This window comes from Herpailurus yagouaroundi, unplaced genomic scaffold (genome assembly GCF_014898765.1).
Source record: "Herpailurus yagouaroundi ecotype Mexico unplaced genomic scaffold, PumYag 208, whole genome shotgun sequence".
Lineage (NCBI taxonomy): Eukaryota > Metazoa > Chordata > Mammalia > Carnivora > Felidae > Herpailurus > Herpailurus yagouaroundi.
In genome coordinates, this window is record NW_024412439.1 from 2,960,417 (window position 1) to 2,987,759 (window position 27,343).

Below are 27,343 nucleotides of genomic sequence, written 5' to 3' on the forward strand. Positions count from 1 at the left end.
AGCCGCCTAACCGACTGAGCCACCCGGGCGCCCCAAGAAAGTTTTTTTTTTTAATTTAAGTTTATTTATTTATTTTGAGAGCGAGAACAAGCAGGGGAGAGGCAGAGAGAGAGAGGGAGAGAGAGAATCCCAAGCAGGCTGTGTGCTGTCAGCACAGAGCCGGATGCGGGGCTCGAACTCACAAAACTGTGAGATCACGACCTGAGCCAAGAGTCAGATGCTTAACCAACTGATCCACCCAGGCGCCCCTACAAAGTTTTCTTTTTAAATTTTTTTTTTTTAACATTTATTTATTTTTGGGACAGAGAGAGACAGAGCATGAACGGGGGAGGGGCAGAGAGAGAGGGAGACACAGAATTGGAAACAGGCTCCAGGCTCTGAGCCATCAGCCCAGAGCCTGACGCGGGGCTCGAACTCACGGACCGCGAGATCGTGACCTGGCTGAAGTCGGATGCTTAACCGACTGCGCCACCCAGGCGCCCCACAAAGTTTTCTTTAAAATGCTGTCATGCTCTTAAGATGAAAAGGGGGAGGAAGTCCTGTCTAATGTTTTTTAAAAGGGACAGTATCTCCTGATTAGGAATAAAACGCTTTTCTTTTAACTTGCCCATGCCTCCTGTCCATGCAGGTGGGGGGGGTCTCCAGGCAGCACCATCCTGGACCAGGCTCTGAGCCCCTTTGTGGGAAGGCGGTCTGTGGTGTCCCCCCGTGACCTCCTCCTCTTTCCCGCAGGAGCTCAGTGAGATGCTGTACACGGACCGGCCCGACTGGCAAAGCGTGATGCAGTACGTGGCCCAGATCTACAAGTACTTTGAGACGTAAACCCGGAAGGGCCCTCGAGCAGCCGCCCACCGCCCGCAGCCTGTCCTGGGGGCACCTGGTCACTTTGCACAGGCCCTGCTCCGTCCACCACCCTCAACGCTCGATCCGGGGGGGCCCACACACAAATAAAAACGGAGCTGGGTTCCAGGGCACACCTACTTTTAATCTAGATGCATTTGGCACGTAAGTTGGAAAGCCTGCTCTCCCACGGGCCTCCCTCCTTCTAGACCTAAGGGTCCACGCCCAGGCTCACTCCGTGAGAACCCAGTAGGACATCTCCGGTCACATGCCACGACCTCACCCGTGGGCTGCGGAGCCTCACGACAAACAGCCATCTTTTCACTAAAACTCCTTCCTTTGGCCTTTAGAAAAACTTTCCCCCTGCCACCACCCACGGCCTCCGAAACCCACACGCTCATCAAAACACAAAAAGGACCAACACTTGGCTCTGGAGCAGCTTGGAAAAACGCCCCAGCCCTGCCTTTTGGGGGCTGTAACGCTTCCTTTCCAGACAACAGTTTGAACACCTAGAACCGGACTGAGCAGTTTACATCTCGCTGTCACTTACTGGAGTCTTTGGGGGGAAGACAAGACGCGCCAGCACACAAAGCAGCCCGTGGGCGCTTTGCTGCGGTGGCCCGTGGGGTGGCTCGCGGAGAGAAGCGTGTGTCCGTCCGTGTGCTGGGACGCGGTCACGCTCCGAAGCCCCGGGCCAGGCAGTCCCCCGCGTGCTGGAAGGGACCCGTCAGCACCTGCCCGCCTGCTGTGTTTGCCCCGCGAGTCCACACGCCCGTGCACGCCCGCACACGTTTGCCCCAGGTGCCGAACCTAACAGGAAGCCCCCTGCGTGCGAAGCGGCCTGCGCCCACCCGGGTCTTCGTGTGTTTGCGCCAACAGGCTGAAGAGGTGCCGGGCGGACGGCAGGCGAAAACAGTATTTGAACTCTAGACTCCAGTCTTCGGTATCTCCTCGGGCCCTTCACATCTGCATGGCAACAGCAAGCCCTGAGCGGTGGGCAGGGATGGCTCCATTTAGAAGTGAACCGTCTACCGTCCTGCCGTCACCCCTAGTGGCTGCAGAGGGCACTCCCCCCCCCCCCCCCCGCCCCAGATCTTGCAGGGAGACCCGCTGAGGACGGACCTGGCAGCTCCCTGGAGGTCGGTGGGGCCCGCAAATGTGCATCATGTAGCACGTGAAGGCGTGGCTCACAGGGTAGTCAGGTGACCTCAGTGCCTGCCACCTGCTGATGCAAGTGATTCCTCCCCACTGCCCCCAAGGGCCGTCCCTGTGTCAGTCCCTGGGACCTCCCAGTGTCACTCTACAGTAAATCTCTGCAGGGGGTCCACCCCTCACTCTCAGGCTGCCACACCTGCCTGCTTACCTGTCCTCTGTGGCCCTAGATCAGGATCTCCTGCGGAATGTGTTCAAAAGGCACCCTCCTGGCCTGCCCCTGCCGTCGAACCAGGGATGTCTTCTGTATGTTTCCAGAGTTCCCCTGACAGCCACGGAGAGGAGAGAAGGCCTTTCCTCTTGCTCCTCAGGGCAGGGCGGTGAGTGGCATCTGAGGTCTCTCCGGAGCAGTTTGGGGAGGATGGCGTTGTCAGTGGCTCTTTTGTTTTCAAGTGGAAATGGAGGCACAGCCTGAGCAAATTTACTTTACTCCTTCCTGAGGAGCGTATCCAAATGGAAGGGATTCCCTGTGTGGCTCCATGCATCTGTCTTTTGTTGACATAACAGGCATTTCTATGACCTCCAAGCCTCTGCCTTGCTCACCCTTGCTGTGGGGAAAGGTTAGTATCCCGAGTATCAGGGTGAGCTCTCGGTTGTTGTGTTTAATCTGGGATTACTTCGGGGTTTTGTGTGGGAGAGGCCGAAGAGGTCTAGGGATACCTGGAGGGGGTGTTTAGCATTACTGGGCCCTGTTTTTAGTGATTACAGTAAATGAGTCCGATGATTCAGCTCTGGGCGAAGCAAGGTCTATGCAGGGGTGACGTTGCCGTTTCTTCTCCTCCAACACTGGAGCCTGCTCCCTTTAGCTGAAAAAGAAAGAAATGTCCTATGAAAGAAAGGCCATGTGCCATTTATTTTTATAACTCAAAGAAGGTCCTTGACTACCATTTTCTTTGCCAGTGGGCACGCTTCCAGAAGGGGAAGCCTGGTGGTGGTTGGGGGGCAGGTCTGGCCCCGCAGGGTCCCTCGAGGGGGACCGGGCCTTCCAGCACTCGCAGAGCCTCAGACCGGGGCAGGCTGTCCCCGCCCCAGTGCTGGGCCACCGGATGGGGATTTTAGACCCATTTTTAATTGCCCCAGCAGAGTGGAGGAGTTCTTCAAAGACTTAAAGCCGAGTCCACGGGTTCGTTCACTGGGAGATCTTTCGTGGACGTGAACTCTAGCTGCCTGATGGTGGTGCCCCCGCCCCTGCTCCCCAGGGCGAGCATATTCTGAGGAACCAGGCGAACGCCCACTTCCCTTCCCACCCTAGTCCCTTCTCACTTCAGAAATGACGTTAGTCTTGGGTTTTCGTTCTTCATTCAGCTGTTGTGTTGTAGCTTTGGTTGAGAGTTTCCCTAAGCGGTGAGCCATGCGGCGGTGACGAACGTTCATCTGCGGTGTTCTCTTCCCCCGCGGAAACCGATGTTCCCTGAATCTCTCGGGGGAGGGCAGGCACTTCACCGGCCCGCGGAAGCCCGTGGAAGCCCGTGGAAGGAGAGGACTCGGCCCCCGTACACAAACCCATATGCCAAATCCGGCCGCGTTTCCTCCTGGCCCAAAGCTCGAGTGCCATTTTGAGGTGAACCACCAGTGACACGCAGTAAAGAACAGGACACAGCTACCTTTTTAAGAAGTACTTTTAAGTATCCCGTTTGCCCGAGTGCCCTGGGTGTGTCACTCCTCCGACCCAGGCTAGACTGCGGCTAAGTCTACGCCATCTCGGCCGATCACTAATTTTAACTACATTAGTTGAATACAGTGGATATATCTGTGGCCTCGTTTCTAGAAAGAGCACACCCAGCACTGTCGGGACGTGACGTGCCAACGTAGACGTATTAACTATTAACATTTGGAAGTGTATGATGTACGACTGTGTCACATTTCTAATAAATATATTTTGTTTCTGTCCGATGGTGAATTTTTCCCGGTGACGTTGATGGTTGGCACTTTGTCGGAACGCCAAGCCTCGGTTCAGGCTAGCGGCTTCGTGTCCCTATTCCGTGTTGGGCCGTGGTCGCCCCTCCCCCCTCCGCCCCAACTGAGCTGCTCTCTCTGGCGTTACTGGAAGTTGCCAGAAAGGACTGGGGTCCTGATGGCTCTTCCGCCTCCCTCCATTCACGGCAAGAGGGCTGCGACCACAGTCTCCTGTGAAAGTCACCCCCCTGGGGCCGCGCAGATGAGCACAGCACAGGCGCCCGCACAGGCCGCCCCCACTCAGTGCACGGGTCCTGGAGACCACAGGCGGCAGTTGTACCAAGGTTGAGCAGGCAGAGCCCGTATGAACTCTAACAGACCCGAGTCGTCTGTGTGTCCAGACCCCGGTGCACTGTGCGTGCCGAGGCATCAGGTGACACGTGGCTCTTTGGGCATCATCGGAGGCCACCGTTCCCTGGTGTCTTAGATGACCAGCCCCTCCCACAGGAGAGGGAAAGGGAGGCTGCCCGCCCTCGAGAATCTTTACTTCTCCCTCCCCTTCCAAGGAAGTTCCACTGTCACTGGCCTTTGTCTCCTGAGGGACTCTCCCGTCTTGTCAGAATCGCACGGTCTCTGATGAGGGCTTACCACGCACCAAGCCATGACGGCAGGCACAGCTCATTGTCCTCCGTGGGCTGTCAGGCGATGGGAGAGGATGCCAGGTGATTATGCACAGCCACCTGCGGCCACTCAGTCTGCACACACACACACACACACACACACAGGCATCAGACAGATGACCAGCATCTCAACACTTGCAAATCGATCCCTCCCAAAGTTTGGTGAGCCTGGCCCCTCTGTGAATGAAGCACATGCCCCAATGTTCGTGTCCTGAGTATTGACGTAGCCCATATGCATTGAGTCAGGGTAACAGGCAGGAGGCTCCACGGGGCCCTCTGTTGTCGCACACTCGGTGGTCCTGGTTTTCCGCGGCCACAGAGACCCAGAACCACAGGCCGTGGGCCCCACTGGTGCACAGCCGGCCCCCTTCTCTGCTCCAGATGTTTTTTATAATTTTTTATTATTTTTTGAGAGACAGAAAGAGAGCAAGCAGGGGAGGGGCAGAGAGAGAGGGAGACACAGAATCTGAAGCAGGCTCCAGGCTCTGAGCTGTCAGCACAGAGCCTGACAACGGGACTGGAACTCACAGACCACGAGATTATGACCTGAGTTGAAGTTGCTGCTTAACCCGCCGAGCCACCCAGGCACCCCAGGATACATCAGTTTTGATTAATTGGTGGAAACATCCAGCTACCAGGAAGGAACTGTTTGTTTCAGTTTGGAATTCCTCTTTGAACCCAGGGGACAGACGCCTCGGCACCTAGCTGGGTTTCTGTGCTGCAGCTGGTCTCACAAATGGCCATTTCTAGCATTTTCCAACTTGGTGGTAAAAAAAAATCCCAGAACTACATATAGGAGGACCCTGGGGAGAAACTTGAAGCCTGAGGGTCAGAAGATCGTTGGTTTTCCTTCTTTGCTGGCATTAGGCCCATTCTCGCAAATAAGAGGACACACGTTTCCAAGCAGAATCTAGCCTCCCCGGTTCTTTAAATGAATGCAATCTAACTTAACCCACCTGCCCTACCAAAACCTCAGTGAGATTTTTCTAGATTGTAAAAAATAAGCCGTAAAAAGATCTGGCCTGGACATCTGAGAGGGTTGGCCAAAGAGTCCCATCACTCCTCCCACTTGTCCATCTGGGTTACTATTTATACCGTTCCTTATACCACGTCCTTACCCTTGTATCAGAAACATGAAGCAAAACAGAAAATGGAACATGGGAAAAGTTAGCCTCAGCTTTCCTATATTGCTGCACATGACATCACCAGGCATGGCCACCTTGTGAAAAGTCTTGTCCTAGAAGACGCCTTGCCAGAGAAGGTACCTTTCCTGAGAGGACAAGTCAAGGTCAGGGCCAGGGCAGAGTCTCAGACCTCCTTGGGCTGGGCGGACCTCACTGGGCTCTTCCAGTGGCCAGGAACAGACCCAGGCAGGCCACCCCAGACGGGGGTGTCCTCATGGCCAAGGAAGATGATCCACACTCAGTCCCGAAGAGGCATTTCAAACTCGCATTTAACTCCCACAGAGTCGACCACAGGGAAATAAGGGTATGGGAGGCACCTGGCTGGCTCAGTTGGTTACATGCCCAGCTTTGGCTCAGGTCATGATCTCACAATTCGTGGGTGCAAGCCACGCGTAGGGCTCTGTGCTGACAGCATGGAGCCTGCTTCAGATTCTCTGTCTCCCTCTTTCTCTGCCCCTCTCCCATTTGCTCTCTCTTTCTCTCTCAAAAATAAACATGTAAAAAGAAAAATAAGGCTTTAAAAAAAAAAAAGCGTGACTCTCGCCACCTGCCATTCCAGCCGATGCTCGTGTGCCCCAGAGCAAGTATGAGGCATGGGACAGGTGCTGTTGCCTTCTACTGTCTTGGTTCCTGTGAGCGACTCATTGTGCGAGTGTCTCAGGACCGAATGCCACTTCAGTGTGTGAAGCTGTCTTTGTTTGTTTGGGCTACACTGCGGCCCCTAACCGCAAGCCAACTGTTTCGGCGGATCTCATTCCATCCCTGGAGGAAAACTTGACGGTGTTGGGCCCATTTGAGAGAAAATTTGTAGATGTCCAAGTGGGTAGCTTCTTTTTTTGTTTTTTTTTTTTAAGTTTATTTATTTTGAGAGAGTAAGGGAGGGAGGGGCAGAGAGAAAGAAGGAGACAGAATCCCAAGCAGGCTCCACGCTGTCAGCGCAGAGCCCGACATGGGGCTCGATGTCACGAACCATGAAATCATGACCTGAGCCGAAATCAAGAGTCAGACGCTCAACCGACTGAGCCACCCGGGTGCCCCCACGATGGTATCTTCTTACGGAGCTTTTCAAGGGTAACTTTGACAAAAAAACATTTCCAACTTTTTTTTTTTTATTTTTAAAAGTTTTTATTTATTTATTTTTAAGTCACGTCTACACCCAACACGGGGCTCGACCTCACAACCCCAAGATCAAGAGTCACACGCTCTCCTGACTGAGCCAGCCAGGTGCCCTGAGACTTCCAGCTTCCATGCTGACACCTTCCAGATCCTGACACCTTAAAGAGAGTCGCCTCTGAAATTCAGGTCTGTGAGGGCCCAGGGAAGCACTTACTGTGTGCCCCCTCCCAAGGCTGGGGTCCTAACGTGCCTCTGCCAGACTATTGTATTAGTCTCCCGTTGTTGCTGTAACAAGGCACCACAAACTTAGTGGCTTCACCCAGCACGAATCCATTATCTTACAGTTCAGGTCAGAGTCCAACACTAGTCTCGCGGGGTTTAAATCAAGGTGTCGACGGGGCCGCATTCCTTTCTGGAGGTTTTAGGGGAGAATCCATTTCCTTGCCTTTCTCCGCTTCTCAAGGTCACCCACACGTCTTGGCTTGTGGCCCCTTTCCTTCGTCTTCAAAGCCAGCAACATAGATGGTCTCTGACCATTCCTCTGCCCCCAGGGCTCCCCTCTGGTACTCTGCAGCTGGGAAGGGCGCTCTGACATAAGGACCCACACGGTTAGATTGGGCCAATCTAGGTAATCCGGCTCTTCTCCCCGTCCCTGGTTCCCAACCCTTGGTCCCCATCTGCACGGCGCTTTCTGCTGGGTCAGGTAACGTATGCATGGGCTCCAGGGACTGGGGTGCGAACATCTTGGGGGGGGGCCATTTTTCTACACACCTCAGTCATCTTTGGTGGCTTCCCATTAACAACCAGTGAAATCTGTCTGTATTTCTTAGTTCTAATTGCCAAGCTTGAAGAATCGGATTGACCTACCATTGGGCCTCCTCATCCTGCCTTTTGGTCACTGGTTTTCACACCAGATCCCTTTACGGGTCACTAACCCGCCAGTAGTTAGCTGCCTTTGTGGCAAGTGCCTGTCCTTGACGACTCGTCAGGGCAGGCGTCATGTGGGACCCGGGTGTCCTGTGGGACCCGCTTAAGAATGAGCCGAGCCTCTTGCGGACTAGAGCAGTCTCCCTGCAAATGCAGTGGTGAGCGGGACAGCTGCGTGCTGGCATGTTCCATGGGGTGCGAATCAGGCTTCTCCTGCACAATCCCAGATTCACAGGTGATAGAGCCTTGCCCTCCTGTAGCCGGGAGCCCAGCACCAAGGAGGTGCTGGTTCGGAGGGCTTGGGACACCATTGCGTGAGGTACGTACAAGGCCATCTTGCCAAAGAGGAGACTGAGACACGGAAGGTTAAATAATTCGCCTGAGACAACTCAGCTTGGAGAAGGCAAAGCAAGAATTTGAACCCCAGCAGCCTGGCACCAAAGCCTACACGTCCAGCTCTCCGTTGATATGTCACCATCTGGCACCTGCCACAGGGAAGGAAGAGCATACTGGGGAGCGTGGGTCTTCAGAGTGATGCCATTTAGTGCACCTGCCGTGATTTATTACTTGAAAAGCAACGAGATATTTCCTGTCCCGTGAAGCTTAGCAATTAGTTCCTGCATCGAGACCTCAGATGCATCTTAGCCAAGAGGGAGTTTGTGCGTATACTTTTCTGATGGCACACTAACCAGAGACCACGACCTTTATGTTCGGAACGTCCACATTCGAGGACGGCTCGAAAGCCTTGCCCGGAACCCACCTCCAACCCTCTCAGGCTCTGTCCCATTGGCCAAAATGGTGTCTCGTGCCCCCGCCCGTCCGGCCACCGCCAAAAGGGAATGGAGCCATCTTCCGTGACTTCTTAGGAATGGAGGAGGTCACCCTCCCTGACCCAGGGCACCCCCACACCTGAACGGAAGTGGGAGCTCCGTCAGCCTGGGAATAGCGGGGGTCACCGAGTGGGTGCCACAACCTGCAGAAGCGATCGCACGGATTTTCCTCAGGAAGACATTGCCGGTGGGGACAGTGGTACCTTTCGGCAGCTCCAGACCCCCAAGGGATGCGTCCTCAGGGCTCCCTCAGAACAGCTCACCTGGAAGCAGGCGGGTGTGAGTAACAGCCAAGGCCACCAGGCACAGGCTGCACTTCTTCCCTCACAACCACCCGGGACGTGGGGGTCACTTGCAGAGGGGCCCAGAGGGGCCCGGTGGGGCAGGAATATTGACCCCAGGTCTGCTCTCAGCCCCTGCGCCACCACCCCGACCCCCCACCCCACCCCCAGCGCTGCTGGCCGGGCCAAGCCGAACGTCACAGACGGTGGAGACGAGCAAGATGCCTTGTAAGGGGTAGGCCGGGGGCCAGGCATAAAATGGCCCCTCCTGACAAGGGATCCCCTTGCTGGGTGACAACTGGGGGGGCCGCACTGGGCCCTGGGGCAGCCTGCCTCGTCCGGCCCCCACCGGCTCTCCATTTCGAGGACGACCTTCCCCAGAGGCTGGTGCTGACAGGAGCAGGCCCTTGTTTGGGGATTACTTTGCTCTTTTCCACAGGAATTGGAAAGAAGGCAGCACTTGGGGGTGTGGGTGGGCTTTGGAGGCCGTCCAGCGTCTGTCTGTCCCAGAGCTCCTGCCCAGAATTCTTTCTGCCCGAGTCTTGGTGACTGACCACTTGTCCCTGAGTCCAGGAAAGGATGAGAGAGGTCTGTGTGTGCGGATGTGGAATGAGCGACCACCACGGCCTCTGCACCCTCCACTCCTGGGCAGGGGGGCTTCCGGCACCCCCATCACACAGGCCAAGGGGCGGCCCTCAGCCCCAGTGCAACTCTGTCATCACCATGTCTCCCATGCCACCCCCCATCCCCTCAAGGGACCCCAGGGCCTGCTCTCTCCTGGCTTTCCTCCTCCTTAGTCTCCTGTATAGGCCACCTTTCTTCAAAATTTCAAGAAAATTTCAAGAAAAAAATGGGGGGGAGGGGGCAGGCGCCTGGGTGGCTCAGTCGGTTAAAAGCATCCGACTTTGGCTCAGGTCATGATCTCACGGTTCGTGAGCTCGAGCCCCACATCGGGCTCTGTGCTGACAGCTCGGAGCCTGGAGCCTGCTTCGGACTCTGTGTCTCCTTCTCTCTCTGCCCCTCCCCCGCTCACATTCTGTCTCTCTCTCACTCTCTGAGACAGAGCCCGACATGGGGCTTGAACTCATGGACTTGGAGATCATGACCTGAGCCGAAGTTGGAGACTTAACCAACTGAGCCACCCAGGCACCCCTAGGCTACGGCTACCTTTCTTCCCGACACTTCAGGCTCCTCAAAAATCTTAGCTCAAACCTGTCCTCAGGTGGGGAGTTTGAGCCTTGTAGGAGGGAAGTGACACCTAGGACATCTCTGGGCTGTGAGGCTTTTCAAGGCTTTTTCTCAGGGCTGCCAGGCGCTGATGAAGGGTTGAGGCGGTCTGATCTGTAGGCCAGGTCGGATCCCTGGATAAAATACAGGACGCCCCGTTAAGTTTGAATTTCTAGTAAACAGTGGATAATTTTTTTTTAGCATAAATACATCTGCAATACGTAGGCCACACTTACATGTTTAAAGTATTTGTTGTTTATCTGAAATTCCAACTCTGGTGTTTTGCTTTTTTTAAATTATTTGTTTTTTTAAGCCTCTTCTTTTTTTTTTTAAGTTTATTTATTTATTTAGAGAGAGAGAGAAAGAGAGTGCAGGGGAGGGGCAGGGAGAGAGGGAGACACAGAATCTGAAGCAGGCTCCAGGCTCCGAGCTGTCCGCACAGAGCCTGACACAGGGGTTGAACTCATGGACCTGGAGATCGTGACCTAAGCCGAAGTCAGACGCCTACGTGACTGGGTCACCCAGGTGCCCCGTCCACCTGAACAAATTTTAAACCCCAAGTGAGCCAAACCAGATGGGGCCCTCGTCCGCCACTGGCGTCCGGGTTGGGTCCCTTCTTAGCCTTCAGTGGGAAGATTCTTTTCTGCTCTGTTCTCTGGGCGGCCGATGCAGGTACGGAAGTAAATGGCGGCTACGAACACGTGCATTTCAGGGCAGCGTGGGTTTCCCACCCCTCGGGAAGGAAAAGTCACATCGCAAGGTACAACCACAGTAGATCCTTGGAGGTGTCTTGTTTTAAATGCCCGGCGGCCTGTTCCAAGCCACATTCGGGGCCAGTTTGGGTTGTTTGACCCAACTTGTCCAGCCAAAGCTTTGCGGTCGGTGGAGTGATCTCTGCCTCCGCCCTCTGCCTGCCTGGCCCCTGCTCACCCTAGGGTCACCTTAATAAGATACGACTGACTTCAAGAAGCATTCCCTTAGGGCACCTGAGTGCCTCAGTCAGTTGAGTGTTGGACTCTTGATTTCGGCTCAGGCCCTGATCCCAGGATTATGGGATCGAGTCTCGAGTGGGGCTCTGCAATGAGTGTGTGGAATCTGCTTAAACTCTCTCTCTCTTTCTCTCTCTCTCCTCCTCTGCCCTCCCCCTGCTCACATGCTCTCTAAAACAAACAAAGCATTCCTTCTATCCTCCCGCCCGAATTAAATCGTGTCCCCCTGAAATAACCTCTCAACGCGGCCTTCACTTTTCCCCCAGGGCCACTGTCAGATGTACAACTATCCGGCCATGGGCGTTATTTGGGGGTTCATGCCTGTCCCCACCCCACCCTAGGACTACAAGATGTCCCAGGGCAGGGACCTGCCTTGTTGGTCAGATGCCATATCTTGGCACCACACTTTTCAGCAGGAAATCGGGGACCCGGGAGCCCAGGCACACTGGAGGCACTGAGAGTTGGGAGGTCCGGAAGTGGACACCAGGTATGGCAGGACGAAGTTGGGGTGGAACAGAAAAGCCTTCGTGGGGGCGGGGGCGGGAGCCAGGAGGAGGCAACTGGCAGCTGGTTGAACACGTGGGAAGGGAAAGACCCATGTTCTCCAGCCGTCTTCTGCAAAACCCTTCCTTCATGAAGGGATTGGGTGAATTTGTTTAGACGAGATTGGATATTTCACGGGGCCAGGATATTTTCACATAGTGGGAGCTTGAAATCCTTTAAGCCAGGGTTTCAGACCTTTTCCCCTAGGCCCAAGCGCACAAATGGCACCTCATGGGTCTCAGAACACAGTTAGCAGCTGGGTACCACAAGGCCTTGTCAAGGTCTTTTATTTTGAAGGCTTAAAATTTTTATTTGAAGTCTTAAAAAAATGTTGAGAATCCTACATTCCCTTCTTAACATATCCGTGATAGTTTAGTAGAAAAGCGGGGACTTTCCCCATAAAGATCCTTGAGGAAAGTTAACAGGAAGGTTCATCATCTCATCGTAGAGATATCCTGTGTTGTGGAGAACCCACAGACTTGCCTGACCCCTCAGAGGACGGGGGCCCGGCTGGAGAAGCACCAGGCCAAAAGGGTGAATCACAAATTGCATGACGACAGGCATCTGGGAGCAGCGAATCAGGTACGACAGCTGTAACCGGTCTCCTCAGAACCCCTTTCAACAGGTTTCTGGAAAGGTTCTCTCTCTGGAACTGTTTGTACAACATGGGAAGCCAACGCTGGACTCCCAACCCCTCCCAGGTTGAGTCAGCGGGGAGCCCACAACACCCTCATCGTCCATGGCCTGTGGACACGGATCCTCCCCTGCAGTCAATGTCTGCAGACAATGCAAACTTGTTTCCCAGCAGAGAGCAGACAAGTAGAGCCAGGGGATTTGGGCAAATGTGGATCAGACCTGGCACCGAGCATCTTCTAGGTCTCGTTCACAATTAAATTTTTTTTTTTTATGTTTACTTATTTTTGAGGGGGGGGGGTGGTTTGGAGGGGCAGAGAGGGAGGGAGACACAGAATCTGAAGCAGTCTCCAGGCTCTGAGCTGTCAGCACAGAGCCTGATGTGGGGCTCGAACCCATGAACCGCGAGATCATGACCTGAGCCGAAATTGGATGCTCAACCAACTGTGAACCACCCAGGTGCCCTGGTCCTGTTCACGATTTAAAGCAACAGGTGGCTGTTCCTCACCCTGCAGACCCTAAGCCTGTCCTGTGACAGCCAAGGTGTAATGGAGTCACTGCCACCAGAAAAGGGCCCCTCTGAGTGGCTTTGACAGATGTTACCCCCCATCATCACCATCTCCTGTGAAATGAAAATTCTCCTGCCACAAAACCAGAAGCCGGGAGATTCATTTGCTATAATCATGCAGAGGTTATTGTTTTAAAGTGACAATTGTTTGGACGCCTGGGTGGCTCAGTCTGTCATCCGACTTCAGCTCAGATCGTGATCTCACGGTTCATGAGTTCAAGCCCCACATCGGGTTCTGTGCTGAGGGTGTGGAGCCTGCTTGGGATTTCCTCTCTCTCTTTCTAGCACTCCCCCACTCATGCTCTCTCTCTCTCAAAATAAATAAATGTTTAAAAATAAATAAAGTGACAATTGTTATTAAAATAGATGCTTAGTACAGAAAATACTAGAAAGCACAAAGAAAATAAAAATCTCTTGGCATCATAGAAAAAAATAGTTTACCAAAATTAACAGCCTTTTGGTATTTTATTGGTGCACCGGTGCACTTATATATCAGGATTAGGTTAAGCTGCAAGGATTGAGACCTGAAAAATACGGTGTTAGACAAGATAAGAAGCTTATTTATTTCCCACAAACAAAGAAGTCCAGAGGTAAAAAGTCCAAAGATGATATGTTAGGGTCATAAAATCATCAGGGACCCAGGCTCCCTTCCACTTTGACATCCCTAAGGGGGTGGCATTTGTCTTCATGATCTAATATGGCTGCCGGAGTTCCAATCATCACAACTGTATTCCAAGTGATAGGATTAAGGAAGACTGCCCTGTCCCTTTGGAGTCTTTCTAGAAGACCTGGGTAACATTTCCACTTATATTTATTTCATTGGGCAGAATTTAGTCCTGTCGCTATACCTAGTTGCAAAAGAGCCTGGGAAATGTAATTTTTAGGTGAAGAGCAGTGGGGCTGGCTAAAAATTGAGGCTCTGTGACTAAAAAGAAGGGAAGAATCAACATTGTGAAGGACCTAGACCATGTATATTCTTTTGCATCTTAAAGCTTAATTCTTTGAATAAGTTCAAAATCTTATTTTTACTTCGCTCAAAAATTAAAAATTTTGAAAAGGTGTACAGTGAAAAATCTCCCAACCACACAGTCTCTTCTCCCCTCTCGAATGCACACTGATAACCATGTTATGAGTTATTTTGTATTTCTTTCCAAAGTGTCATGCATGTACAAGCAAATGTGAATGGTATCATATCTAACCCCCTACATGCCCACCCCCTCTTTTTAAAAAATGTTTAATGTTTATTTATTTTTGAGAGAGAGGGAGACAGAGTGCAAGCGAGGGAGGGACAGAGAGAGAGGGAGACACAGAATCCGAAGCAGGCTCCAGGCTCTGAGCTGTCAGCACCGAGCCTGATGCAGGGCTCGAACTCGCAAACTGTGAGATCATGACCTGAGCCAAAGTCGGACCCTTAACCGACTGAGCCACCCAGGTGCCCCCAGCCCCACCCACTTTTAGCCCAAAAAAGTGGCACCCTGTGTACATTGTTCTGTGGCTTATTTCTTTTCCCTTAGCAGTGTATCTGGAGAGATTTCCCTGTCAATACATAGAGAGCATCCTCTCTCTGTGTCTGCTGTCTGATACTTTGCTGTATTGGGGCAACATAAATTATTTATCTAGTCCCCAAAGGGATGGCCATATGATCTATCCTCCAAACTGGGACACTTTGGGGAGTGCAAGTAGGGGGTCTCTATTATTAGTCACACGGAAGTTAAAGGTGTCAGCTCTCCCAAGCACACTGGGACACAGGGGCCCCCACAGATACTGAGCATCAGCCTTGTCTACAGACCCAAGGCTCGATCCCATGAACCTCAAGATCATGACCTGAGCTGAAACCAAGAGTCAGACGCTTAACCCACCGAGCCACCCAGGTGCCCCGGGTTGTCTTCAGTCTTTTGCAATTAATTACAACAATGCTGTAGTTGTTAATATACACGTATATCGATAGGTTCGTCTGCGTAAGTTTCAAACGTGTAATTGCTGCCTTGAAAAGTACATGCATTTGTGCTTTGGATAGAAACTGCCAAATTGCCTCTGTAAGAACTGGATGGGCTTCTGTCATCAGCAAGAAGGGAGGAGGTGTCTCTTCAACACAGCTTGGCCCACAGAGCGTGTTATGAGACCTTTGGATTTTTGCCCATCTGATAGATGAGAAGTGATATCAGAATTTCATTATAATTTGCGTTTTATTCTGAATGAGGCTGACTATGCCTTAAATCCTATTCGTGTTTCTTTTTCTGTGAATTGTCTTCTCATACATCCTTCGCCACTATTCTTTACTGGGTGTTTAGAAATTGTACCTTGGAGCTTTTTTGTACCTTAAAGAGATGTCTGTGATTTGAGATGGAAATAGTTTCCCCGGCTGGTTGTTAGTCTTTGCTTTTGGTGTTTTGTCTTTGCCATGCAGGGTTTTAAATTTTTCTGTCTTTACTTTTTATGCATTTGGGTATTAAGTCAAAGCTTGAAAGTTCTTCCCTGGCCCAAGGTTATAAAGGAGCACTTCCAGGTTTTCCTCCAGAATTTCCATTGCTATATTTTAAACCCTGGGTGCATTTGGGATATATCATGGTATACATGTTGAGCATGAAATTATCTATGTTTTAGTAAGTATATTTAGTTTCTTTGAGAAAGAGAGAGTGAGCTCAAGCTGAGGAGGGGGCAGAGAGAGAGAGAGAGAGAGAGAGAGAGAGAGAGAGAGAATCTTAAGCAGTCTCTATGCCCAGCACAGAGCATGGGCTGCACAGACACGGGGCTCGATCTCACGACCCGTGAGATCACGACCTGAGCCAAAATCAAGAGTTGGACACTTAACTGATGGAGACACCTAGGCGCCCATAATTTACTTTTTTGACCATAATACAAGCTCATAGTTAGAAAGTCATAGTATTTGTTTACTTATTTAGTATTTATTTGAGCTTCCCCTGGGCATCGTTAGAGAGTTTCCAGTCTTTTCAAAGTTGTTTTTCAGATTTACCTTCATATTTATAAATAGTAATGTACACAGCTCTGTATTCACTTTATCAGTTTTAAGCATGCTCCATTTCATGTTATGTGAGAATTTAAATCCTACACCCCCACCACCATGTCCCTGTCGCTGTTGATGTGACAGTTCACTGGGCAGCTGGTCCTGGCATTTGACCATGTTCTATTTCTGTTTTTAAAAGCGTTTTAACTTTTCATTTTTCAATAAATGACCTGAGTTAGTCATTGTAACCTCCTTTGTAAACATCTGAAAACCAGATACATTTGCAGGTAACGCCTGGTAGGGGAGAACTTAACACTGTCTTATTGGCTGAAATGGCTGGTTGCGTTTGTCTCTGAATAAGCAATAGCCCGGTGTTTGTTTTCTTTACCTCAGTGCTTTTCAGCCTCGCATTTCTGAGCAACCCTAGATTCATCTGCAAATGTTCCCCATGGCTCCTCTGTGCCAGGCAGAATGCCAGGTGCTGGGGATACAATAGTGAATAAGGCAGACTCAGCCGGGGTCCTTTTGGAGTCACATTTTGGTAGGGGAGGCAGATGAGAAACAGAGGAATCTACAAGATGTCAGGTATTGATAAGCATCAGGAAGAAAAGCAGAGCAGAGGGAGAAACTCTAGGGTGTCACTGGGGGCAGATGCTCATCTAGGAAGGATGGTCACAGAAAGCCTCTTTGAGTAGGTGACAAAACAGATACCTGAAAGATAGGAGAGGGAGCCGTATGAAAATGGCAGGAAACGCTTGATGGATTGGGGGGGAACAGCATGTGCAAAGGTCCTGTGGCAGGAACATATGAGCTGTGTTGGGGTGGGAGCAGGGCAGAGCCGTGTGTGTGTGTGTGTGTGTGTGTGTGTGTGTGTGTTGGGGACATAGCAGGAAGGCCAGTGTGAGCAGCAAAATGTGTGAGACGGCTGGCTGGACGAAGTAGGTAGCTAAGAACCTCCCAGGCCTTTTCAGAACTAATTGGAGGGTTCTGAACGCAGTCTAATTATATTCTTAAACATGCTCTTTGGAAGTCAAACAGAAGCGATCGTAGTGAGACAAAAGCATTAAAAAAAAAAAAAAAGTTAAAATAATAAAATAAACCTGGGGAGGAGGTCGAGGGGACAGTTCAGGTGAGAGGGGAGGGAGCTCAGACGGGATGCTGGCAGAAGCAGGTAGATCCAGGGCTGGTTTCAAGCAGAGCAGACCTGCTTGAAGTGGATTTGGGGAGTGAAAGAGAGGAATCAAGGGGCGCCTGGGTGGCTCAGGTCATGATCTCACGGTTTGCAGGTTGGAGCCCCCCGTGGGGCTCTGTGCTGACAGCTCAGAGCCTGGAGCCTGCTTCGGATTCTGTGTCTCCCTCTCTCTCTGCCCCTCCCCTGCTCACGCTCTGTCTCTCCCTCTCTCTCAAAAATAAACAAACATCAAAAAAAAAAAAAAAAAAAAAAAAAAGGAATCAAGGTTGACCCACGGACACGTGTGAACTGAGCATTTGATTCCTCCCCGCCCCGCCGGGGCCGCTCACTGAACTGGAGGAGACTCGGGAGAAATCGGGAGTCAGGTTGGGTGGAAAAGCGGGGTCGACTGGGAAAAACAGGAGTCCGGAGCCCAGGAGAAAAAAGAAACCGCCGGCAAGGTGGTTCTTGGGGTCCTCCCACGCACAGCAGCGGGTGCCAGGGATTCGCTGGGGCTGCTGCTGCGGGTGGAGGGGGGGGGCGGAGAGGCCGAGGGGGTCTCAGGCGAGGGCGCTGACATCGGAAGCCAGAAGCTTCTAGGAGGAAGTGACCATGTGACAAAGGCTGCTGACCGTGCCAGATGGAGGAGGGTGTGCGGGGAGCACGCAGAGGCCAGGGAAGACCCTGCTTTGGAGTTTTGCTGTGCAGAGGAACAGAGGAAAGGAGGGGTCGCTGGGAGGGCTGGGCAGGGCAGGCCTGGGGGGGGGGGGCGGGGGGGGCGGGGGGGGGGGGAAGCGGGAGGCCCAGGCAGTGGGGAGGCCCCGGGCGGCAGTGCTGTGGGCCATCCCACAGCAGGTGCCGGGAGCGCAGGTGGATTGGGGGTGGGGCCGGGGCAGTGGCGGAGGAAACACCTGGAAACGCAGAGGCAGTGATGGGAGCAGAAATTCTGCGGCCTGTCCGGCTACTGGCCGTGACTCGGAGGTGGGATGACCAGGGTGCAGGTGGCTCGCGCGGGTGCGAGGGAAAGTGAGCCCACCAGCAACTTGCGAAGCGGAAGCCAGAGGGTCGGTGGAAAGACACTGAGGAAGGTCCTGAGAATGATGACAGGGGCATCTGGGCAGAGAAAAGCAATGGGGGCGGGGGGGGGGGACGCCGGCGCCCAACAACCCGGGGAGGTGAGCAAAGTGGCCGGAAGGGAAGGGAAGCGGATGAGTCCGAGTGAGGAAGGGTAGAGGGTGCTGTTGTGTGAAGCTTGCTTTTCAGAGAGGAACGCTTTTTTATCATGGAAGGAGGTGGGGAGGGGAACATGGTCAGCAGTCAGCTTGGGTCCCCTGGGATGCAGGACAAGGGACACAAAATCCCCTCCTCTGGGAGAGCTGGGAGAGTGAGGGAAGCAGGTGGAGGAGAGGAGCTGGTTCCTCAGAGTGAGAGGCTGATGGGAACATTCAGAGAGGAGGTCAAGGATTTGGGACATTTCTGGTGACGCCATGAGTTCCCAGGAAAAATGTGAGGGTCAGAAAGCAGTGGACATTTGGACCGGTTGACAGAATGTTTTGAGCCACGTGGAGATCACAACAGTGTGGAACATGAGACAGAATCTACTCCAAAGCCTGAGAGTCAGGAGGCCTTTCTAGAGGAGTCAGTGGAGTGGAACCCCCCAGGCAAGCCCAGGAGCCCTGGGGTGGATCCCAAGACGAGCTGGGGCTGTATCGGGCATCATTTAGGAAGATACTGAACATGCCGTTGTCTGCCCAGCTCCTGGGGGCCTGGTCTGGTTGGGGGCTGCTTTTCTTGTGGGGGTGGCCAAGAAGCACCGTCCTCCCCTCCTTCCATCCTGTCCCCAAGCCACCGTGGCGCCTGCCCCCTTCCAGAAGCATTACTCACTATGACCCAAAGGTAGAAATGAGGTCTGTCTACACCGTGGAATATTACTCAGGCCTAAAAAAGTAGGATATCCTTCCGACTTTCATCTCAGGTCATGATCTCGTGGTTCACCTGGAGCCTGCTTCAGATTCTGGGTCTCCCTCTCTCTCGCTGCTCCTCCCCTGCTCTCTCTCTCTCTCTCTCTCTCTCTCAAAAATAAATAAACATTAACAAAAAATAATAAGGTAGGAAATGCTGACATCCATGTCCCAACATGGATGAACCTTGAGGACATCGTGCGAAGTGAAATAAGCCAGACACGAGAGGACAGATACTGTTGGATTCCACTTATAGGAGGCACCTGGAGTCATCAGACAGTAGAGGGGTGGTTCCGGGGGCTGGGGGGCAGGTGGGTGGGAAGTTAGTGTTTGATGGGGACAGTATCAGTTTGGAATGATGAGAAAGTTCCGGAGACGGGTAGCAGTGATGATTGCACAACACCGTGAATGTGCTTAATGCCACTGAACTGTATGCTTGGAAATGGCTAAAATGGTTTCTCAAAAAAGTCAGCTCGGGGAAACTCGGGCTATTCCACGGCCTTGTGGCCTCACACTGGATCAGAATCTGTCTCCTGACCCCAGGGCTCTGCGAGGGTCTCTGGCCCAGGAGGAGGAACGAGGGTGGGTGAGGATTTGAGGAGATGAGTGCCCGCGCCTCCGGAGCAACCCTGGGTGGGGGGCTGCTCACGGGTGCCTCGCAGGAAGGACTCCTGTGCCACACTCGGGTCTCACACGGAGACATCCGAATTCCCAAGGGTGGTGATTTGCATCGGGTGGAGCAGGGCACCATGGGCAGTTAGCTTAGCTCGGGGCTCAGCAACCAGCCAAAACGCTCACAAACAGCCGGCCCAGGCACTATGGTTATTTTCCTGACCTCAATCTCAAGCGCCAGATCTCAAAACTATCATTAAAATGTCCAGATTTTTTCATTTAGAGAAAATAGTGTCTGCTGAAGTCCATTATAGTCACCTGAGTGTTGAGCACTCAGTGCCTGCTGGGAGCCTGGCAAAGGCGTCTGAGCTCAGAGAATAAGGTCCAGAACATTCTAAGAGTCGTGAAGGAAGACAGGCCCAGCCAGATACCAAAACATGCCACCAAGGTGCAGTGCTTTTCAAAAGTGTAGTACCAGCAAAGGAAGAGAGAGAAAAAAATAAATTTGTAAACCAGAAGAGTCCAGAAGGGCGTAAGTACTTAGGATGGGGGACATAGGATCTGAGCAAGAAGGTGTTTCCACCCATAGGGGGAAGATAGAAGACGACCCGTCACCACAGCGCAGGTGGGTGCCTTGCGGCTGCTGTAAGAGGAAGAAAAGAAAAAGCAAATTAGATTCTTACTGAGTAAGACACAAAACCCAGAAGCCATAAATGGAGAAATAGACTGACATGCTTAACCACATAAAATGAAAAACTTCTGTATGACAGAAGACACTGTTAACCAAAATTAAAAGAGTAAAAATAGACTGAAAAAAAATTGCAATACATAGCAGGCAATACATACTATTCACTACATAATAACTGATCTACAAAGAGGCCTCCAAAATGGGTAAGACAAACCATCCAGCCAGAAAAAAAACAAAGACGGAGTTGCAGGCAATTCTCAGGGGGAAAAAGGTGCAAAGTATTAGCAATAATGGAGGGAGATTTGACTTCACGAGAAAGTGAGGAGCTGTGAAATAAAGCCGTAATGATACATCCATTTACTTAGCAGATTGGAAGAAATGAAAAATATTGATAATGTTCTCTTTGGGCCAAATTATGCAGACATGGATACTCTCATACACTGTTGGCAAAGGATAAATGAGCAGTATCTTCCTGGAGAGTGATGTGGCAATGTGCATACATTAAATGTTAACATAACAATGTTAATTATTTAAACCTTTTTATAGAGCGTTCCCAGTTCTGGAAATCTACCTCACAGAAGTACTCCGGGATTTTCAGGAAGAGCTACAGACAAAAGTAACAGCAGGGGCGCCTGGGTGGCTCATTTGGTTAAGAGTCTGACTCTTGATCTCAGGTCAGATTTTGATCTCAGGGTTGTGAGTTCAAGCCCCATGTTGGGCTCTCCGCTGGGCATGAAGCCTACTTCATTTAAAAAAAAAAGGGGGCACCTGGGTGGCTCAGTCAGTTGAGCGCCCCACTCTTGATCTCAGCTCAGGTCTTGATCTCAGGGTCATGAGATCGAGTGCCACATCGGGCTCTGTGCTGATGGCTCGGAGCCTGCTTGGGATTCTCTCTCCCTCACTCTCTCTCAAAATAAATGAATAAACATTAAAAAAAAAAAGAGCAATAGCAAAAATTATGCAAACAAACTGGGAATTTCCATGAACAGAAGAGGGATAAAAAATAAAATGTGTGTGTCCAATAGTATGGAATAGTAGGCATCTACCAGAAAGATGTGTTCTCAGAACATGTGTTCTCAGAAAGAGAACCTGTTGAAAACAGGCTTCTTGACAAGTGTGGGTCTACTTTGGCTTTTCAAAAAATCTCTCTGTGTGTAAGTGCATATGTTCGGTTTCACTAATCCCAGATTGCATATCCTTTTCACGTTGTAACAGGATATGTCATCACTGGTATCTCTGATTCTATAATCCATGGCATTATGTTTGTATAAGCACACAAAAATATCCAGAACAGTACTCAAAACTGAACCATGGGAGGGTGGAATTAGGGAGGTTGGGAGAGGCACGTTTACTATCTTAAACATTTGTAAGTTTACATTTCTACTGTGAGCGCATATCATTTTGGCAATATATAAAAACAAAACGCTAACAACAGATGCACCAGATCTGGCCATGGCCAGCACCACCAGATTTTATCCTGAGCCTCTAGGAGGCCGGGTTTACTTTCCCACCCCTGGACAACCTTTATTTCTTTGTTTAAAGTTTATTTCTCTATTTGAAGAAAGAAAGAGAGAGCTTGAGCAAGGGAGACGCAGGAAGAGAGGGAGAGAGAATCCCAAGCTGGCTCCACACTGTCAGGGCAAAGCCCAACGTGGGGCTCAATCCCATGAACCATGAGATCATGCCCTGAGCCAAAAGCAATAGTTGGACACCCAACCAACTGAGCCACCCAGGCGCCCCTGGACGACGTTTATTCCTAGGGGGTGACAATTCTCCTTTGGTGATTTTTTCATCTTCCCCAGAATCCATGCTGTCACCCCAGATGCCCGGAAGAACAGAGTAGCAGCTGAGCTGAGGCTGGAGCAGGTGCTGGCCCCCACTGTGTTCTGTTGTGTTTCCTGTGGCCAATGCAGCAGTTAGGATTTCTGTGCTGGGGGTGCCTGGGTGGCTCAGCTGGTTAAGTGTCCAACTTGGGCTGGGGTCATGGTCTGGCGGTTCACAAGTTCGAGCCCAGCCTCGGGCTCTGTGCTGACAGCTCGGAGCCTGGAGCCTGTTTGAATTCTGTGTCTCCCTCTCTCTCTCTGCCCCTCCCCTGCTTGCCCTCTGTCTCTCTCTCTCTCCGAAATAAATATATATCTTCATAAAAAAATTTTTTAAGTATTTCTGTGCTAGACTCTGATTAACAGGAGGTCAGAGACGCAAGACATCTTAGAGGTCACTGGATTTAACTTTGGCATTTCATGGTTTGAGGAAACGAAGGTGCGAAGAGATGAAGCCATGATCCCAGTCCTGTCCTGAGAGCTGGCTGCGCCCTGGAGCCTAGGCTCTGGGGTCCTGGCCTTCGTTCTCTTCCAAGAGGTTCTGTGTGAATGGATGAGCCAAGAACCAAGATTCCCTTGACCCAAAACATCTGTGTGGCTCTGAATTCCATAGGATGCTTTGCTGCAAGTTACAGAAACACATGGGCCAACAGTGGCTTATTCCTTAGGGACATTTATAGTGTTATGAGAAGTCCAGAGCAAGCTGTTCTTGGGGGCAGTTGGGATGTTCAAAGATGTGATCAGGGACACAAGCTCTTGCCTCCATCTTTCTCCCATCACCTTCAACGCGTTGGGTTTCACATCAGATTTGTTACCTCACCGTGGCAAGAGGGCTGCCACGGCTCTAGATAGATACACACAGCACTGTCCAAAGCAGGAAGGGAAGGAGGAGGTCCAAACCTCACCATGTAATTGTCCTTGAATCCTATTGGCCAGAATTTGTCATGTGACCATTCCTTAGCCCAATCGCTGGCAGGGGGGAAGGGATTGTCTGATTGGCTTAGACCAGTCGTGATTCTAGCTCTGACATGTGGCTGCTACAGCCCCACTGGGTTCTGGTGGCAAGCCCGCAAGGGCGGTTAGGGTTGGGGAACTAAAGTGCCAAGATGCGACAAGATCTTTGGTAGTGACCGTACTGAGCGCTTGGCTTGAGCTAATGTTCCACCTTCTGGGAGCAGTGAAGTAACTAGCAGGTATAAATGGAGGATGACTAGCCTAAACATGCAGTGAAAAGCCGATTAATGGATTCTAGAATTTCCTGAGGACGCCTTCAGCCTCCTCACGTGACGTGTTTTACGAACCACACTGGGGAAAACTGACATATTCCACGCGGGGTCTCTGAAATCAGCTACAGAAGCAAGTGTCTCATTCCCGATGAAGGAATCGCAGAAGTCCCCAGAGACAGGACACAGCGAGGTAGGCTTGCAGCTTCAGCTTTCGGTGGAAAATAGACCAAGCTTCCCAGAAAAGAGACTGAGGAGGCGGGAGGCTCACAGGTGACAGGAGAGAGACACGGTGGCCTCCCCGGGGCCAGGATGGTGACTGTTCCTCTCATTCCTGTTCCCCCATCCGTTGAAGGAAAGGCGGCTGGCTAGGGTGGGGGTGTATGCTGGGCTGGACCCAGAGCAGAATGAGGCGCCTTCTGGGAGTCACACAGGGGGGAGAGAAAGCAGGAGGGAGGCCGGGTGTCCGGGTTCAATCCCGCGTTATCTCACCAGGCACTTTCCCCCCTGGAGCCTCGTGCTTCAGCCGCCTGCCTTTGCTAAGAGCCTGAGCCGGAAGTCACCCCTGGGGCAGCTCTTCAGCCTACTCTGGAAGCCTTCCCCGGCGCCTTTCTGCGTAACGTGAGGTCGGATGGCCTTCAAGTCCACGGATACTGGAAAGAAACCACACGTCTAACAAAGACTTCAGTGCCCTTTTCCTTACCAAGGAGCTACAGGGAGATCTGTCTCTGCGTGGGGCAGGTGTGGGCATTGCTGGGAGGGCAGCTTGGAATGCAAACAGACCTGCTTTTATGGGACAGCCCTGCCACTTACCAGCTGAGTGTGGTGGCTCCGGGAAAGCCGTCCAGTCGCTCAGCCCCTTCACCTGTGTGCACAGCATCAGCTTACAAGCTATGGGACTGTTTTCGGGTGTGTGTCTTCTTTGGAGAAAGGTCCGTTCAAACGCTTTGCCTATTTAAAAAAAAAAAAAAAAAACAAAAAACAAAACTGGATAATTTGTCTTTCTGTCATTGAGTCAGAAATGTCCCTTATATATTCCAGGTATATAAGGGATATATTCAGACTCTTATCTGATACGTGATTTGCAAATGTTTTCTCCCATTTTGTGCACTGTCTTTTCACTGTCTTCGTAGTGCCCTTTGACGTGCAAAAGTTTTACATTCTGATGAAGTCCCCTTTCTCACATTTTTTTTATTTGCTTGCTTGAGCTTTTGGTGTCACATCTGAGAAGTTGTTGCCTAATCCAAGGTCACAAGATTTACATCTGTGTTTTCTTCTACGAATTTTATAGTTTTTGTTCTTCTGTTTAGCTTTTTGACCCATTTTGAGTTACTTTTTGTGTGTGGTCCAACTTCTTTTTATTTATTTGTTTGTTTATTTTATTTATTTATTTATTTATTTATTTATTTATTTATTTATTTCGTGAGTCTGTCCAGTTGTCTTAGCACCATTTGTTGAAAAGGCTGTTTTTTCTCCAGCTGAATTGTCATGGGACCTTCAGTAATATCAACTGGCTGTAAATGTAAGGGCTTATTTCTGGACCCTCAATTCTATTCCAGCAATCTATATGTCTGCCTTTATGCCAGTACGACATCGTCTTGATTACTGTGGATTTGCAGGAAGTTGTGAAATCAGAAAGTGTCAGTTCTCCAACTTCGTGCTTATTTTTTTTTTGTTTTTTTTTTTTTAAGATTGTTTTGTCCATGCTGGGTCCCTTGCATTTCCATATAAATTTTAGGATTATCCTGTCATTTTTTGCAAGGAAGTCAGCAAGGATTTTGAAAGAGATTATACCAAACGTATAGATCAGTTTGAATAGTGTTGCCATCTTAACAAGATTTTAAGTCTCCCAATCCATGAACATGGAATGTCTTTGCATTTATTTAGGTGTCCTTTAATTTCTTTCAGTGATGTTTTATAGTTTTCGTTGTACAAACCTTGCACTTCTTTAAATTTATGCCTAAGAATTTTATTCTTTTTGATGCTATTGTAAGTGGAATGTGTTCTTAACTGAATTTTTGGATTGTCCATTGCTATTGAATAAGAATACAATTGATTTTATATTTTGTACAACATATTGATCTTGTATACTACAATGTTGCTGAACTCATTTATTCGTTCTAATAGGTTTTTGTTCGGTTGGTTTTGGTTTTGTTTTGTTGTGTTGTGGATCCCTTAGAGTTTTCCATATTGAAGATAATGGCCTTTGTGAATTGAGTTAGTTTTACTTCTTCTTTTCCAATCTGGGTGCCTCTTATTCCTGTTTGTTTATTTGTTTGTTTGTTTATTTATTTATTTATTTATTTATTTATTATAATGTCTATTTATTTATTTATTTATTTAACATTTATTTATTTTTGAGACAGAGAGAGACAGAGCACAGAGCATGAACGGGGGAGGGGCAGATAGAGAGGGAGACACAGAATCGGAAGCAGGCTACAGGCTCTGAGCCATCAGCCCAGAGCCTGAGGCGGGGCTCGAACTCACAGACCGCGAGATCATGACCTGAGCCGAAGTCGGACGCTTAACCGACTGAGCCACCCAGGGGCCCCTATTTATTTTTGAGAGAGAGACAGAGAGCGAATGGGGGAGGGGCAGAGAGAGAGAGAGAGAGACAGAATCCGAAGCAGGCTCCAGGCTCTGAGCCATCAGCCAGAGCCCAACAACTCACGAGTTGTGAGATCATGACCTGAGCCAAAGTCAGAAGCTTAACCAACTGAACCACCCAGGTGCCCCATGTTTATTTATTTTTTTAAGTACGCTCTATGCCCAAAGACTGGAGATCAAGAACCACATGTTCTACTGACTGAGCCAGCCAGGTGCCCCTCCCCTCTTCCTTTTTCATTTTTCTTTGTGCTTCAGTGTCCTGGCTAGCACCACCAGTACAATGAAATTTACCACAGTAAATAGAAATGGCAGGAATAAACATCATGGGCTTATTCCCAATCTTAGAGAGAAAGCTTTCAGTCTTTTACCATTAAATATGCTATTGACTATGAGTTTTCCATAGATGGTTTTTATTAGATCGAAGAAGTTTCCTTCTGTTTTTATTTCATTGATTGTTTTCTATCACGAAAGGATGTTAGATTTTTGTTAAAATGTTTTCTGTGTCTATTGATATAATCATGTGATTTTTAAATTTTTTTTGAAATGTTTATTTTTGAGAGAGAGAGAGAGAGCGAGCATGAGTGGGGGAGGGGCAGAGAGAGAGGGAGACACAGAATCCGAAGCAGGCTCCAGGCTCTACACGCTGTCAGCCTGACGCAGAGCTCACACCCACGAACTGTGAGATCACGACCTGAGCCAAAGTCGAACACTTAACTGACTGAGCCACCTAGGTGCCCCGATGATGTGATTTTTATTCCTCCCTCCCCCCTTGCTTGCTTGCTTGCTTCCTTTCTTCCTCCCTCCCTTCTTCTCTCTCTCTGTCTCTCTTTCTTTTACACAGAGAGAGAACTCGAAAGCAGGGGAGAGGAGCAGAGGGAGAGAAAAAGAGAGAGAAAGAATCTCAAGCAGGCTCCATGCTCAGCACAGAGCCCAACACAGGGCCTGGGATCATAACCTGAGCCAAAGAGTCAGACACCGAACCAACTGAGTCACTGAGGCATCTTGTCCTTTATTTTATTAACAAGGTATATGACATAGATTGATTTTTGTAGTTAAACCAGCCTTACATTCCTTCGATGAATCCCATTTATTCATGGCAGATAATCCTTGCTGTATGTTGCTGGGTCCAGTCATGGTTTCAGAATTTTTGCATCTGTATTCATAAGGACTATCTGTAGTTTTCTTTTCTTGTTCTGTCTTTCTCTGGGTTGGTATCAGAATAATACTGGCCTCATAGAATGAGATGGGAGGGGTTCCTCCCCCTTTTTTTGTGAAACTGCTTTAAAAAGTTTATGAGGGGGGCGCCTGGGTGGCACAGTCGGTTGAGCGTCCGACTTCAGCCAGGTCACGATCTCGCGGTCCGTGAGTTC

General features: G+C 50.3%; 1 protein-coding gene across 5 annotated transcripts in view; it reads left to right on the forward strand.

Annotated features, from left to right (window-relative positions):
• SPECC1 (sperm antigen with calponin homology and coiled-coil domains 1) overlaps nucleotides 1-3,942 on the forward strand; it is a 285,514-nt gene extending 281,572 nt beyond the window's left edge. For all 5 annotated transcript variants that reach the window (XM_040453091.1, XM_040453086.1, XM_040453087.1 and 2 more), the window contains one exon: nucleotides 733-3,942. In XM_040453091.1, coding sequence (XP_040309025.1) covers nucleotides 733-822 — 90 coding nt within the window. In that variant the 3' untranslated portion in view covers nucleotides 823-3,942. The remainder of the gene's footprint in view (nucleotides 1-732) is intronic.
• The last annotated feature ends 23,401 nt before the right edge of the window (nucleotides 3,943-27,343 follow it).